General features: G+C 44.0%; 1 protein-coding gene across 9 annotated transcripts; it reads right to left on the minus strand.

The window, feature by feature from the left end:
- Positions 1-1,567: 1,567 nt before the first annotated feature.
- Positions 1,568-12,155, minus strand: LOC118397753 (uncharacterized). Of its 9 annotated transcripts, none has more exons than XM_052470478.1 (16): positions 11,922-12,155; positions 5,412-5,507; positions 4,594-4,640; positions 4,277-4,392; positions 4,122-4,193; positions 3,947-4,030; positions 3,676-3,822; positions 3,506-3,586; positions 3,233-3,382; positions 3,058-3,107; positions 2,869-2,938; positions 2,681-2,767; positions 2,484-2,582; positions 2,294-2,374; positions 2,100-2,204; positions 1,568-1,940 (listed from the first exon to the last, which is right to left on the minus strand). In XM_052470478.1, the coding sequence occupies exons 2-16, from the start codon at positions 5,468-5,470 to the stop codon at positions 1,809-1,811; spliced, it is 1,380 nt and encodes a 459-aa protein (XP_052326438.1). In that variant the 5' UTR covers positions 5,471-5,507; positions 11,922-12,155; the 3' UTR covers positions 1,568-1,808. The 9 variants fall into 9 exon arrangements, with proteins under 9 accessions (XP_052326438.1, XP_052326437.1, XP_052326435.1 ...); XM_052470477.1 differs by lacking the exon at positions 11,922-12,155 and adding an exon at positions 5,926-6,333; XM_052470476.1 differs by lacking the exons at positions 1,568-1,940; positions 2,100-2,204; positions 2,294-2,374; ... (11 more) ...; positions 5,412-5,507; positions 11,922-12,155 and adding exons at positions 7,427-7,918; positions 8,078-8,182; positions 8,272-8,352; ... (10 more) ...; positions 10,570-10,616; positions 11,388-11,479.
- Positions 12,156-16,240: the final 4,085 nt, after the last annotated feature.

The raw sequence follows: 16,240 nt of genomic DNA on the forward strand, positions 1-16,240 counted from the left end.
TGCATACATTCATCGGGAATAACCCTGGCATCACAAGCGCCATGCTCTACCAACTGAGCCACAGAAGGACTCTACAAGTTCATCTAACCAACCGCGTATAGGTTATTCCAAGTGTGAATAGTGTTACTTCAAACAGCGCTTCACCACCAACATTTAACCCCCATTCTATTGCTTTCACTGATGTAAAAGGGCTTAAAAATACATTTGATTGATTGAAGTTTTTAACAAAAAAAAGTGTTGCATTATACTTACCGCGTGGCGACCCACTTAAAACAAAATGCAACCATTCAAAACGTAGGTCTAACTAGCTGTCGTCCACAAATTGTCCTCGAAAAAGTGATGTACACATTATTATACCCTCTGGTCTCCTGCATGAACTTCACCAACCACGCTATGATCCAACTAGTGGTCAGTATGCACTACTACATCCTCTCGCACATGAACGCCAACAACCACACGCTATAATCCAACTAGTGGTCAGTATGCACTACTACACGCTCTCTCACATGAACGCCACCAACCACGCTATGATCCAACTAGTGGTCAGTATGCACTACTACACCCTCTCTCATATGAACGCCACCAACCACGCTATGATCCAACTAGTGGTCAGTATGCACTACTACACCCTCTCTCACATGAACGCCACCAACCACGCTATGATCCAACTAGTGGTCAGTATGCACTACTACACCCTCTCTCACATGAACGCCACCAACCAACCACGCTATGATCCAACTAGTGGTCAGTATGCACTACTACACCCTCTCTCACATGAACGATAACATTGGTTTCAGTGGGAAAGAAGGTAATTGGCTCAGACATTAATGGCAAACATGGCAAATTGAAAGTAAAATACCTATATTAACTGAGTCTACAATGGCAGACTCTTAATGTAGAGTACAGATAGTGAGAAGTTATATTCAAGACTGAAGTGGTCGACTTTATACTATATGCCTGCTCTTTAAATGACAGAGGTAAAACTATGATCCCTTATTGATGTCACTTGTTAAACCAACTTCAATTAGTGTAGATGAAGGAGACAGGTTAAAGAATGATGCTTCAGCATTGAGAAAATTGAGACATGGATTGTGTATGTGTGCCATTCAGAGGGTGATTGGGCAAGACTAAATATATAAGTGCCTTTGAACAGGGTATGGTAGTAGGTGTGTCAAGAATGGTCCACCACCCAAAGGACATTATACAAATTTGACACAACTGTGGGAAGGAGTCAACATGGGCCAGCATCCCTGTGGAACACTTTTGACAGCTTGTAGAGTCAGTACAGTATGACACATCACAATACAATGCCATAAAGTGTGGGCCTGTAAATCAACTAAACGTTGTTTATTTCCATATGCAAAGAATAAAGCATAATTGTTCATGTAATATTAGCCTCATAACTCCAGGAAGAGGAAGTAGTGATGAAATGATCAAGTCAATGAAAAGACAGAGACAAATGCAATTGAAATACTAGTTATTTTATTTAAAAATGTAAAATTCAGTGCAAAGTAATGTAGTGCGCATTAGTGTCTAGATCCAAAGTGTCACAAGAATCCTGTGGGGAGAGAAAACAAGAGAATACATTAATTGAATGTGGTGTTAACTAATCAAGGTTCAACGAAGCACTTCAAGTCCTCAAATCCTGAGAGAGAGAGAGAGAGAGAGATGGACAGAGAGAGAGAGAGAGAGAGAGAGAGAGAGAGAGAGAGAGAGAGAGAGAGAGAGAGAGAGAGAGAGAGAGATGGATGGACAGAGAGAGATGGACGGAGAGAGAGAGAGTGGCCTTTCAGATCTCTGCAGTAGGACTACATGCTGGCCATGAGGTTCTCCAGGTGGTACTCCAGGAGGCTGGAGAGCTCAGTGACCAGAGATTCTGGGTTAAAGTACCAGGCCAGCTGCTGCCCAAACATGTCATCAAGCAGAGCCATCAGCCCACCCTGAAGAGAACACCACACAACACATAGATAATGGCTCTGAGTTACAAGCTTACCAAGAGGAAAGAGACAATGAGAGTTAATCCCTGTAAAATGTCATTGAAACCCTGTTATTCAGGAAAAAGTCAACTAGGAATAAGGAAGTCAACTCTTGACTCTTACATTGAGCAGCAGCAGGTATCTCTCAGCCTTTGGCTCAATGCTGGCAGCAGCGGGCAGGAAGGAGTACAGGAGAGTGTACAGACGCTCCATGAACCCACCAGGGTGCTAAAGGAAAAAGGAAGAGAGAAGAAAAATTGAAGTGAATTTGCTAATAGAGAGACATCGAAAACATGTACCAGTGAGATGCTACTTACCACCATCAGGGACTTCTGAGCTGTCATCAACCCAAACAGCACCAGTTCAAAGAGGACATCTATCAGGTTAACATGATGGATCTAGGACAAGAAAATAGGAATGATTTCAAACAGATCAGATACTGTGATGTATAAAAGACATGCATGTGGTAGAACTCAAAGTGAGACATGAAAGAGTTAATGAACTCACCTTTGCCTCAGCCAGCTCCCTCTCAATGTCAATCTTCTTGGAGGGGTCACTCAGGTAGTCCACAAAGTCATTATAGGCACGGATGAATTCGGCCTCGTCCTATCACAAAGCAAAGAGCATTGATGTTAGTGAACAGAACACATTTCCCACTGAGGACGCTCTCTTTCCCTCGAATGAATAATGAGTTAGTGAGCTACCATGTGGTGGGCCTGAACCAGTGCACCCATTAGGACCTTTCCTGCCACAAACAGATGGTTCCTGCCCAGGGTGGAACCAAGCAGTGTCTAGAGAAGAGGGAAGAGTTAGGGTGAGACACCCATCTTCCTCTAGGAGACAGACAGAACAAGAAGATACAGAGAGAAAAAATAAAAGTGGGTCCACTCACAGTGAAGGCCTGGCGCAGGGAGACGAGCCTCAGGGCGATGTCCTCCACTCTCTTGGTGGTAAGGTAGAGGCTGTGGGAGGGAGGGAATGGAGCATGTCAACCATTAGAGTCAATGGGGATACAGCATGGTGATAACTATCCTTCAGCATCTGACAAGCCCAGACTACACAGACATTTAGAGGAACTCACTTTAGCAGAGGAACCTCCCTCTCCTCAGGCAGCAGGTCCTCCTCCCAGCCCTACAACAACAGAACAAACATTCAACATCAGTGACCAATGCAATGACATGACAAACAATGGGTCAATGGAAGGATCTTAATGCTACTAGTCAATAGAATGTGTAGCTGTGTGTCTAACATCTGACCTCATAGCAGTTGTGGCCCTCAGGCTCTGGCTCAGTGAACTGCTGATTGGTGGGCGTAGAGACGGAGGCAGCCTCCGACCCCCCCGAGGAGGAGAGCAGCCCATCCAGCCCCATGTGGAGAGTGGCGTACACCACCGAGACATCAGTCTGCTGCTCCAAAAACACACACAACACACCTGTTTACCACACACACGTTATTAGAAAACAGAGCAGATCTAATAGCAAAATGCCCAGTAATTGGTATTCTATATACATAGGAAAACGTTTTTTTACCTGGTAGCAGCCAAACGTCACATCCACAGACGTCTCGTGGCGGAGGTGAGACGCATACTGGGTCACCCTGCCAGCCACATACTGACAGAGAGAGACGACATGTTAAGGCCAAATGGAATAAGTGAAGAAAAGCCTAATCTAATACTATTTCAGTAGTATTTACATCTTACCTGGATCCAAGTGACGGACTGCACATTGGTGGCACAGTAGGGGATGCCCTCTGGACTAAGCCTGGCTGTCTCCTTGGAGATGGCCCACACCAGTTGAGTCTCCAGGCCTCGAACCCTACTCACATGGTGCATCCTCACCACCACCTGCTGTGGAGAGAAACGACAAGTAACATCAACAAAACAACATCAGCCATCACTGCAACATATTTCCATCTTGATCACATGACTCTGACAATGTAGATTAAGACTAGATAGTTACAAAGACACATACCTGGGATCCCCCACGCATGTAGGTGATAGAGGGGCTGATGAACTGGAATGTTCTCCAGGCTTTAGCCACCGGACCGGCATTATTCTGCACAAGAGGGGGGGGTGACATTACAGTACATTCAGGTTAGAAACAGCAAACATTGTAACGGTGATGTGACTGTGTGTGGTTCTCTTACCCTGATCACAACAGGCCCACAGTACAGGGGGCTGAACCTAATCGGTATCAGCTGCCAATTACCAGTGGCCTCCTAAAGCAGACAACAAAGATTTTCAGAATTAATATGTGGGATACTTTAAAAACATAAAACCCAAAACGTTCAGAAAATTATACCTCAAGGATAGTCAGCACATCTGGCACATTCTCGAGGATGATAGCAGCATCCTGGACATGAAGGATAACTGGCAGCAGTGGCACATCCAACTGGACCTCATCCAGTACAGTTGATTCTAAAAGTAGGAACAGGAAAACAAACAGTTATTAGGACGTAAAATGTCACTAATAGTAAAAGTCCAAAAGTGCATCGCTTAGCAACAATTATTAAAGTTAACGTTAGCTTGCAAGTCTTTATTACAGACATACACAACATTTCACAAATTACATTGTCAATGTTGAATGTGGTAAAATAAGAAGTTTAAAACTCCACGTACCCTCTTCGAAGTCGCTGTCGCTGTCCACCTCCCGACGTCCGCGAACCCTGCAAAACGGAAAAAGACAACAAAAACAACCCATAAATGAATTTGAACAACCTGTCGACGCAGAAGGCTGCCGACGTCCTCGCACTCTCTCCGTCAATCTTGAAAAGCACCCAGGCATTTTCCAGTCGATATTTCAATCTCAGGTTTAAAAAATCAGTCAAGTTTGTTGTTGTTGAACAGCAAATTGAAGTTGTTCTTGTTTTCGAACAGAAAACGTTCAATAGAACGCCGATATGTTCTAACGGTTAGATGTCTCATGGCAACACATATATTTGAAAATTGTTGTTTACTAAACTGACAGCTGTGTTGCCATAGAAATGAGTTTGGAACTCCATGGTTACCATTAGAATCCTATACAATTCCTGGTCATCATTCTAATTCCATTGATCCTATTTTGTCACCAGAGGCTTTCCTATGTTGTGTGTGTATAATATAAAACAAAAAGACCAAATGTTTTTAAGTCACTAGCAAGGTCAATGGCCCATTGAAATGTTTTAGCTTGTTTCATGGAAGTTATTGTTGAACTTCTGAAAGTCTAGGCTTTGGCTCAGTGGGCTATAAAGTCTTGTGGAGCACAGACAACCTGTGATAAAACATATTGACCACATTCAGACAAGGGGGGCGAAGCCACATCCCACTGAGGTAGGAGAGCACTGAAGCATCTGCATAATAATAATCCATACCTCTTTTATAAACAGGATATTATCATTGATTATATCAAAGTGTATGTATGAATAAGTCTGATTGACCTTTTTTCATGGCAGGTTCACCTTTTGAAGCCGGATGAGGTTCCCAAAGCGTGCTGCGCACCCACCAAGCTCAGTCCCATCTCTGTACTCTTCTACGACCACAACAACAATGTGATCCTAAAGAAGCATCGCAACATGGTGGTCAAGACCTGTGGATGCCTGTAACATCTGTGGTGACCCATCTATTCTACATCATTTTAATAAACTTCACTACCATTGTTCCAAAAGATACAAACAGGGTTGTTAGCAATAATCTGGCAATATGCGGAAAAATAGTATGTATCTACACTGAACAAAAACATAAACGCAACATGCAACAATTTCAACGATTTTACTGAGTTATAGTTCATATAAGGAAATTAGTTCATTAAAATACATTCTTTATGCCCTAATCTATGGATTTCACATGACTGGGAATACAGATATGCATCTGTTGATCACAGATACCTTTTTAAATAAAGATAGGGTTGTGGATCAGAAAACCAGTCAGTATCTGGTGTGACCACCATTTGCCTCATACAGAGGGACACATCACCTTAGCATAGAGTTGATCAGGTTGTTGATTGAGGCCTGTGGAATGTTGTCCCGCTCCTCTTCGATGGTTTTGCGAAGTTGTTGGATATTGGCGGGAACTCATACCCACTGTTGTGCACGTGGATCCCGAGCATCCCAATCATGCTCAATGGGTGAGATGTCTTGTGAGTCTTCGATGTGCACTACTTCTTTTCCAAGCTACAGATCACCACCACTACCATCCTCTACTTGACCATGATCATGGTGTTCATATTCTTCCTCAATGACAGTGGCACACTACGCAACGACAGTGGCATACTACGCAAGGCCAGACTGTAACAGGTTTTTTCAGAGGAACTCAAAACAGATACGGTGTATCCTGATTTTTACTTTACCAAACAGTACTGGAGCTTTTTGCAGACTTTGGCAGATTCATCGGCTGTTTCCGACCACCCCTCCCCATAGGAATTGAATCAGCCTTTTAATAAATGGAATTTGGTGGTGCTATAATACCGAGCCGAGCTCGTTGAAAATATTGATGCCAGGGATATTTTTGGTCTGTGTGCTCCTGAAGTACTGAAGTGTTCTCTTTCATTTGTTTTGTTTTTAATGTATTTCTGGTACCCTCCTACCTGAGCGGAATGAGGCATGTGTGGCATTTCACTGTTAAAATCATCCCAGTGGGGAGATGAAACACGTGTGTGTTGAAAAGTCACATGCTCTAAGTCAGGGATATTCAATTCTTACTCTACGAGGTCCGGAGCCTGCTGGTTTTCTGTTCTACCTGATAATGAATTGCACACACTTGGTGTTCCAGGTCTAAATCAGTCCCTGATTAGAGGGGAGCAATGGAAAAAATGCAGTCGAACTGGCTTCGAGGTCCAGAATTCATTTTGAAGGCTCTAAGTCATCTCTGCTCTACCAATGTGTTTTAATGGGCTGATGTGGGTAATACTAATACAGAGAACCCATCCCACTCAAGTGACGTACCCCTCCTAGGGATGGCATGGAAGAGCACTAGTAAGCCAGTGACTCAACCCCCAGAATCCCAGTGGAGAGGGGGCAGTTTGTCGCTCCAGTGCCTTGCCGTTCACCTTCGCACCCCTGGGCCAGACTACACTCAATCATAGGACCTACTGAAGAGATGAGTTTTCAGTCGAGACTGAGTGTGCCTCTCTCACATGGATAGATCATTCCATAAAAAGATCTTTCCATAAAAAAATAGCTCTTTAGGAGAAAGCCCTGCCTCCAGCTGTTTGCTTAGAAATTGTAGGGACAATAAGGAGGCCTGCGTCTTGTAACCGTAGTGTACATGTAGGTATGTACGGCAGAATCAAATCGGAGAGATAGGTAGGAGCAAGCCCATGTAATGCTTTGTAGGTTAGCAGTAAAATTATCCCTAGCCTTAACAGGAAGCCAATGTAGAGAGGCATAATTGTTCATGTAATATTAGCCTCATAACTCCAGGAAGAGGAAGTAGTGATGAAATGATCAAGTAAATGAAAAGACAGAGACAAATGCAATTGAAATACTAGTTAATTTATTTAAAAATGTAAAATTCAGTGCAAAGTAATGTAGTGCATTAGTGTCTAGATCCCTGTTAGGTGGCAAAGTGTCACAAGAATCCTGTGGGGAGAGAAAACAAGAGAATACATTAATTGAATGGGGTGTTAACTAATCAAGGTTCAACGAAGCACTTCAAGTCCTCAAATCCTGAGAGAGAGAGAGATATGGACAGGAGAGAGAGAGAGAGAGAGAGAGAGAGAGAGAGAGAGAGAGAGAGAGAGAGAGAGAGAGATGGATGGATGGACTGAGAGAGAGAGAGAGAGAGAGAGATGGATGGAGAGAGAGAGAGAGTGGCCTTTCAGATCTCTGCAGTAGGACTACATGCTGGCCATGAGGTTCTCCAGGTGGTACTCCAGGAGGCTGGAGAGCTCAGTGACCAGAGATTCTGGGTTAAAGTACCAGGCCAGCTGCTGCCCAAACATGTCATCAAGCAGAGCCATCAGCCCACCCTGAAGAGAACACCACACAACACATAGATAATGGCTCTGAGTTACAAGCTTACCAAGAGGAAAGAGACAATGAGAGTTAATCCCTGTAAAATGTCATTGAAACCCTGTTATTCAGGAAAAAGTCAACTAGGAATAAGGAAGTCAACTCTTGACTCTTACATTGAGCAGCAGCAGGTATCTCTCAGCCTTTGGCTCAATGCTGGCAGCAGCGGGCAGGAAGGAGTACAGGAGAGTGTACAGACGCTCCATGAACCCACCAGGGTGCTAAAGGAAAAAGGAAGAGAGAAGAAAAATTGAAGTGAATTTGCTAATAGAGAGACATCGAAAACATGTACCAGTGAGATGCTACTTACCACCATCAGGGACTTCTGAGCTGTCATCAACCCAAACAGCACCAGTTCAAAGAGGACATCTATCAGGTTAACATGATGGATCTTGGACAAGAAAATAGGAATGATTTCAAACAGATCAGATACTGTGATGTATAAAAGACATGCATGTGGAAGAACTCAAAGTGAGACATGAAAGAGTTAATGAACTCACCTTTGCCTCAGCCAGCTCCCTCTCAATGTCAATCTTCTTGGAGGGGTCACTCAGGTAGTCCACAAAGTCATTATAGGCACGGATGAATTCGGCCTCGTCCTATCACAAAGCAAAGAGCATTGATGTTAGTGAACAGAACACATTTCCCACTGAGGACGCCCTCTTTCCCTCGAATGAATAATGAGTTAGTGAGCTACCATGTGGTGGGCCTGAACCAGTGCACCCATTAGGACCTTTCCTGCCACAAACAGATGGTTCCTGCCCAGGGTGGAACCAAGCAGTGTCTAGAGAAGAGGGAAGAGTTAGGGTGAGACACCCATCTTCCTCTAGGAGACAGACAGAACAAGAAGATACAGAGAGAAAAAATAAAAGTGGGTCCACTCACAGTGAAGGCCTGGCGCAGGGAGACGAGCCTCAGGGCGATGTCCTCCACTCTCTTGGTGGTAAGGTAGAGGCTGTGGGAGGGAGGGAATGGAGCATGTCAACCATTAGAGTCAATGGGGATACAGCATGGTGATAACTATCCTTCAGCATCTGACAAGCCCAGACTACACAGACATTTAGAGGAACTCACTTTAGCAGAGGAACCTCCCTCTCCTCAGGCAGCAGGTCCTCCTCCCAGCCCTACAACAACAGAACAAACATTCAACATCAGTGACCAATGCAATGACATGACAAACAATGGGTCAATGGAAGGATCTTAATGCTACTAGTCAATAGAATGTGTAGCTGTGTATCTAACATCTGACCTCATAGCAGTTGTGGCCCTCAGGCTCTGGCTCAGTGAACTGCTGATTGGTGGGCGTAGAGACGGAGGCAGCCTCCGACCCCCCCGAGGAGGAGAGCAGCCCATCCAGCCCCATGTGGAGAGTGGCGTACACCACCGAGACATCAGTCTGCTGCTCCAAAAACACACACAACACACCTGTTTACCACACACACGTTATCAGAAAACAGAGCAGATCTAATAGAAAAATGCCCAGTAATTGGTATTCTATATACATAGGAAAACGTTTATTTACCTGGTAGCAGCCAAACGTCACATCCACAGACGTCTCGTGGCGGAGGTGAGACGCATACTGGGTCACCCTGCCAGCCATATACTGACAGAGAGAGACGACATGTTAAGGCCAAATGGAATAAGTGAAGAAGAGCCTAATCTAATACTATTTCAGTAGTATTTACATCTTACCTGGATCCAAGTGACGGACTGCACCTTGGTGGCACAGTAGGGGATGCCCTCTGGACTAAGCCTGGCTGTCTCCTTGGAGATGGCCCACACCAGTTGAGTCTCCAGGCCTCGAACCCTACTCACATGGTGCATCCTCACCACCACCTGCTGTGGAGAGAAATGACAAGTGACATCAACAAAACAACATCAGCCATCGCTGCAACATATTTCCATCTTGATCACATGACTCTGACAATGTAGATTAAGACTAGATAGTTACAAAGACACATACCTGGGATCCCCCACGCATGTAGGTGATAGAGGGGCTGATGAACTGGAAAGTTCTCCAGGCTTTAGCCACCGGACCGGCATTGTTCTGCACAAGAGGGGGGTGACATTACAGTACATTCAGGTTAGAAACAGCAAACATTGCAACGGTGATGTGACTGTGTGTGGTTCTCTTACCCTGATCACAACAGGCCCACAGTACAGGGGGCTGAACCTAATCGGTATCAGCTGCCAATTACCAGTGGCCTCCTAAAGCAGACAACAAAGATTTTCAGAATGAATATGTGGGATACTTTAAAAACATAAAACCCAAAACGTTCAGAAAATTATACCTCAAGGATAGTCAGCACATCTGGCACATTCTCGAGGATGATAGCAGCATCCTGGACATGAAGGATAACTGGCAGCAGTGGCACATCCAACTGGACCTCATCCAGTACAGTTGATTCTAAAAGTAGGAACAGGAAAACAAACAGTTATTAGGACGTAAAATGTCACTACTAGTAAAAGTCCAAAAGTGCATCGCTTAGCAACAATTATTAAAGTTAACGTTAGCTTGCAAGTCTTTATTACAGACATACACAACATTTCACAAATTACATTGTCAATGTTGAATGTGGTAAAATAAGAAGTTTAAAACTCCACGTACCCTCTTCGAAGTCGCTGTCGCTGTCCACCTCCCGACGTCCGCGAACCCTGCAAAACGGAAAAAGACAACAAAAACAACCCATAAATGAATTTGAACAACCTGTCGACGCAGAAGGCTGCCGACGTCCTCGCACTCTCTCCGTCAATCTTGAAAAGCACCCAGGCATTTTCCAGTCGATGTTTCAATCTCAGGTCTCAAAAATCAGTCAAGTTTGTTGTTGTTGAACAGCAAATTGAAGTTGTTCTTGTTTTCGAACAGAAAACGTTCAATAGAACGCCAATATGTTCTAACGGTTAGATGTCTCATGGCAACACATATATTTGAAAATTGTTGTTTACTAAACTGACAGCTGTGTTGCCATAGAAATTAGTTTGGAACTCCATGGTTACCATTAGAATCCTATACAATTCCTGGTCATCATTCTAATTCCATTGATCCTATTTTGTCACCAGAGGCTTTCCTATGTTGTGTGTGTATAATATAAAACAAAAAGACCAAATGTTTTTAAGTCACTAGCAAGGTCAATGGCCCATTGAAATGTTTTAGCTTGTTTCATGGAAGTTGTTGTTGAACTTCTGAAAGTCTAGGCTTTGGCTCAGTGGGCTATAAAGTCTTGTGGAGCACAGACAACCCGTGATAAAACATATTGACCACATTCAGACAAGGGGGGCGAAGCCACATCCCACTGAGGTAGGAGAGCACTGAAGCATCTGCATAATAATAATCCATACCTCTTTTATAAACAGGATATTATCATTGATTATATCAAAGTGTATGTATGAATAAGTCTGACTGACCTCTTTTCATGGCAGGTTCACCTTTTGAAGCCGGATGAGGTTCCCAAAGCGTGCTGCGCACCCACCAAGCTCAGTCCCATCTCTGTACTCTTCTACGACCACAACAACAATGTGATTAAATAAATAACAATATGATGCTAAAGAAGCATAGCAACATGGTGGTCAAGACCTGTGAATGCCTGTAACATCTGTGGTGGCCCATCTATTCTACATCATTTTAATAAACTTCACTACCATTGTTCCAAAAGATACAAACAGGGTTGATACCAATAATCTGGCAATATGTGGAAAAATAGTATGTATCTACACTGAACATAAATATAAACTCAACATGCTACAATTTCAACGATTTTACTGAGTTATAGTTCATATAAGGAAATTGGTTCATTAAAATACATTCTTTATGCCCTAATCTATGGATTTCACATGACTGGGAATACAGATATGCATCTGTTGATCACAGATACCTTTTTAAATAAAGATAGGGTTGTGGATCAGAAAACCAGTCAGTATCTGGTGTGACCACCATTTGCCTCATACAGAGGGACACATCACCTTAGCATAGAGTTGATCAGGTTGTTGATTGAGGCCTGTGGAATGTTGTCCCGCTCCTCTTCGATGGTTTTGCGAAGTTGTTGGATATTGGCGGGAACTCATACCCACTGTTGTGCACGTCGATCCCGAGCATCCCAATCATGCTCAATGGGTGAGATGTCTTGTGAGTCTTCGATGTGCACTACTTCTTTTCCAAGCTACAGATCACCACCACTACCATCCTCTACTTGACCATGATCATGGCATTCATATTCTTCCTCAATGACAGTGGCACACTACGCAACGACAGTGGCATACTACGCAAGGCCAGACTGTAACAGGTTTTTTCAGGGGAACTCAAAACAGATACGGTGTATCCTGATTTTTACTTTACCAAACAGTACTGGAGCTTTTTGCAGACTTTGGCAGATTCATCGGCTGTTTCCGACCACCCCTCCCCATAGGAATTGAATCAGCCTTTTAATAAATGGAATTTGGTGGTGCTATAATACCGAGCCAAGCTCGTTGAAAATATTGATGCCAGGGATATTTTTGGTCTGTGTGCTCCTGAAGTACTGAAGTGTTCTCTTTCATTTGTTTTGTTTTTAATGTATTTCTGGTACCCTCCTACCTGAGCGGAATGAGGCATGTGTGGCATTTCACTGTTAAAATCATCCCAGTGGGGAGATGAAACACCTGTGTGTTGAAAAGTCACATGCTCTAAGTCAGGGGTATTCAATTCTTACTCTACGTGGTCCGGAGCCTGCTGGTTTTCTGTTCTACCTGATAATGAATTGCACACACTTGGTGTCCCAGGTCTAAATCAATCCCTGATTAGAGGAGAGCAATGGAAAAAATGCAGTCGAACTGGCTTCGAGGTCCAGAGTTCATTTTGAAGGCTCTAAGTCATCTCTGCTCTACCAATGTGTTTTAATGGGCTGATGTGGGTAATACTAATACAGAGAACCCAACCCACTCAAGTGACGTACCCCTCCTAGGGATGGCATGGAAGAGCACTAGTAAGCCAGTGACTCAACCCCCAGAATCCCAGTGGAGAGGGGGCAGTTTGTCGCTCCAGTGCCTTGCCGTTCACCTTCGCACCCCTGGGCCAGACTACACTCAATCATAGGACCTACTGAAGAGATTAGTTTTCAGTCGAGACTGAGTGTGCCTCTCTCACATGGATAGATCATTCCATAAAATATCTTTCCATAAAAAAATAGCTCTTTAGGAGAAAGCCCTGCCTCCAGCTGTTTGCTTAGAAATTCTAGGGACAATAAGGAGGCCTGCGTCTTGTAACCGTAGTGTACATGTAGGCATGTACGGCAGGATCAAATCGGAGAGATAGGAAGTTGCAAGCCCATGTAATGCTTTGTAGGTTAGCAGTAAAATTATCCCTAGCCTTAACAGGAAGCCAATGTAAAGAGGCTAGTACTCGAGTAATATGATCAAATTGTTGGGTTCTTAGTCAGGATTTTAGCAGCCGTGTTTAGCACAAACTAAAGTTGATTTAGTTCTTTAGCCGGGTAACCGGAGAGCAGAGCATTGTAATGTGACTAAAGCATGAATGAGCTTTTTGTAACGGCTGTTGGAATGAGAGGACCAAGGGGCAGCGTGGTATGTGTCCATATTTATTTAATGAACACAGAAATAACATAAATAACACCGTGAACAAACGAAACAGTTCTGTCCGGTGCAGACACACAACAGAAAACAGTCACCCACAACTCAAAATAAGAAAACAGGCTACCTAAGTATGGTTCTCAACCAGAGACAACGATTGCCAGCTGCCTCTGATTGACCATACCAGGCCAAACACATAGAGATATAAAACATAGAACACAAAACATAGAATGCCCACCCCAACTCACGCCCTGACCAAACTAAAATAGAGACATAAAAAAGGAACTAAGGTCAGGACGTGACAGTACCCCTCCCCCTTGGCCCACTTATGTGGCGCCTTCGGAGCCCTCGCCGCCGACCTCGGACTGGGGACCCTTGCAGCGGGCCCCCATCCCTTCACTCCGGCAGCACGACTCCTGCAGCTCCTGACTGACGGGCGGCACTGGCAGCTCCTGACTGACGGGCGGCACTGGCAGCTCCTGACTGACGGGCGGCACTGGCAGCTCCTGACTGACGGGCGGCACTGGCAGCTCCTGACTGACGGGCGGCACTGGCAGCTCCTGACTGACGGGCGGCTCCGGCAGCTCCTGACTGACGGGCGGAAAAAGGTCAAGAAAAATGTCAAACGGTTCGTTAAAGCCAAGCCCACTCAAAATCGGAAAAGTCAATCTGCTTCCACCTTGAACAGAAATGGCACATCACGTCCTAGCAAATGACCACTCCACTTTGTGGGGAATATGTCCACTAACCACAAATCTAAACGGCCATACCTGGAAACAGTCCTGGAGGACTGCTTAACTTTTCATGCGCTAATTGATTCGGGTGCGACAATATCACTCATCTCTCAAACATTGTTCGATTGTCTCAAAAGGACTTTGAAGCCAACTAAACGTTGATTAAAAGTGGAACGATGCGACACTAAACTTCGAGGGGTCACTCAGACTACCTCACCTCTCACATTGAGAGTCATGCTGAAACTACACTTCCACTGACCACACTGTCTTCCCCTAACACTAGCTGCAACGCAGTCATTCACGAGGGGTGTCTGTTGAAAGCACCCCTTGGGAAAAAGACGTTTAGAAACCTCTTGGTGCAGAATCCGATCCAATGAGATATTACGATCCCGGAGTCGCCTCTTCACTGTTGACGTTTTGACTGGTATTTTACTATTACTATCAAATTAAGCTGCCAGTTGAGGACTAGTGAGGCTTCTGTTTCTCAAACTAGACACTCTAATGTATTTGTCCTCTTGCTCAGTTGTGCACCGGGGCCTCCCACTCCTCTTTCTATTCTGGTTAGAGACCAATTCCGCTGTTCTGTGAAGGGAGTAGTACACAGCATTGTATGAGATCTTCAAAGATCTTCGCATGGAATTGCCTTCATTTTTCAGAACAAGAATAGACTGACGAGTTTCAGAAGAAAGTTCTCTGTTTCTAGCCATTTTGAGCCTGTAATTGAACCCACAAATGCTGATGCTCCAGATACTCAACTAGTCTAAAGAAGGCCAGTTTTATTGCTTCTTTAATTTTTAACAACTGTTTTCAGCTGTGCTATCATAATTGCAAAATGTTTTTCTAATTGTCACGTTCTGACCTTTATTTCCTTTGTTTTGTCTTTATTTAGTTGGTCACGGCGTGAGTTGGGGTGGGCAGTCTATGTTTTCTGTTTCTATGTTTGTTTTCTGTTTCAGCCTAGTATGGTTCTCAATCAGAGGCAGGTGTCGTTAGTTGTCTCTGATTGAGAATCATACTGAGGTAGCCTGGGTTTCACTGTTGGTTTGTGGGTGTTTGTTTTCCCGTGTCTGTCACCACACGGGACTGTCTCAGTTTGGTTTTCGTTCATGGTCACATTTATTGTTTTGTATTTCTTAGTGTTCAGTTTATGTTTTATAATAAACGATATGGACACTTACCACGCTGCGTTTTGGTCCGATCCCTGCTACACCTCCTCTTCAGACGAAGAGGAGGAAATCTGCCGTTACACTAATGATCAATTAGCCTTTTAAAATTATAAACCTGGATTAGCTAACACAACGTGCCATTGGAACACAGGGGTGATGGTTGCTGATAATGGGCCTCTTGACGCCTATGTAGATATTCCATTTAAAAAATCAGCCGTTTCCAGCTACAATAGTAATTTAAAACACTAACAATGTCTACACTGTTTTTCTGATCAATTTTATGTTATTTTAATGGACAATTTTTTTGTTGCTTTTCTTTCCAAAACAAGGACATTTCTCAGTGACCCCAAACTTTTGAACGGCAGTGTATGTAAATAAGGTATCTGTTTTTATAGATTTGCTCAAATGTTTTTTTTTTAAAGTTTTCACATTGTCATTATGGGGTATTGTGTGTGGATTGCTGATTCATTTTTTAAAATACTTTCCGAAGGCACTGTACCTAGGGGCGTGGCTCAGAAAACCAGTCAGCATCTGGTGTGAACACCATTTGCCTTATGCAGCGCAACATCTCCTTTGCATAGAGTTGATCAGGCTGTTGATTGTGGCTTGTGGAATATTGTTCCACACCTCTTCAATGGCTGTGCAAAGTTGCTGGATATTGGCCGGAACTGGAACACGCTGTCGTACACGTCGATCCAGAGCAGCATCCAAAACATGCTCAATTGGTGACATGTCTGGTGAGTATGCAGGACATGGAAGAACTGGAACATTTTCAGCCTCCAGGAATTGTATACAGATCCTTGCGACATCGGGTTGT

This window comes from Oncorhynchus keta, chromosome 19 (assembly GCF_023373465.1).
Source record: "Oncorhynchus keta strain PuntledgeMale-10-30-2019 chromosome 19, Oket_V2, whole genome shotgun sequence".
Lineage (NCBI taxonomy): Eukaryota > Metazoa > Chordata > Actinopteri > Salmoniformes > Salmonidae > Oncorhynchus > Oncorhynchus keta.

Coding starts and splice junctions, on each gene's coding strand:
- LOC118397753 (XM_052470475.1), bottom strand. CDS start 10,735: ATGCCTGGGTGCTTTTCAAGATTGACGGAGAGAGTGCGAGGACGTCGG. Junction 3,823..3,946: donor ACATGCGTGGGGGATCCCAG/GTATGTGTCTTT, acceptor TTCTCTCCACAG/CAGGTGGTGGTGAGGATGCA. Junction 2,939..3,057: donor AGGGAGGTTCCTCTGCTAAA/GTGAGTTCCTCT, acceptor TCCCTCCCACAG/CCTCTACCTTACCACCAAGA.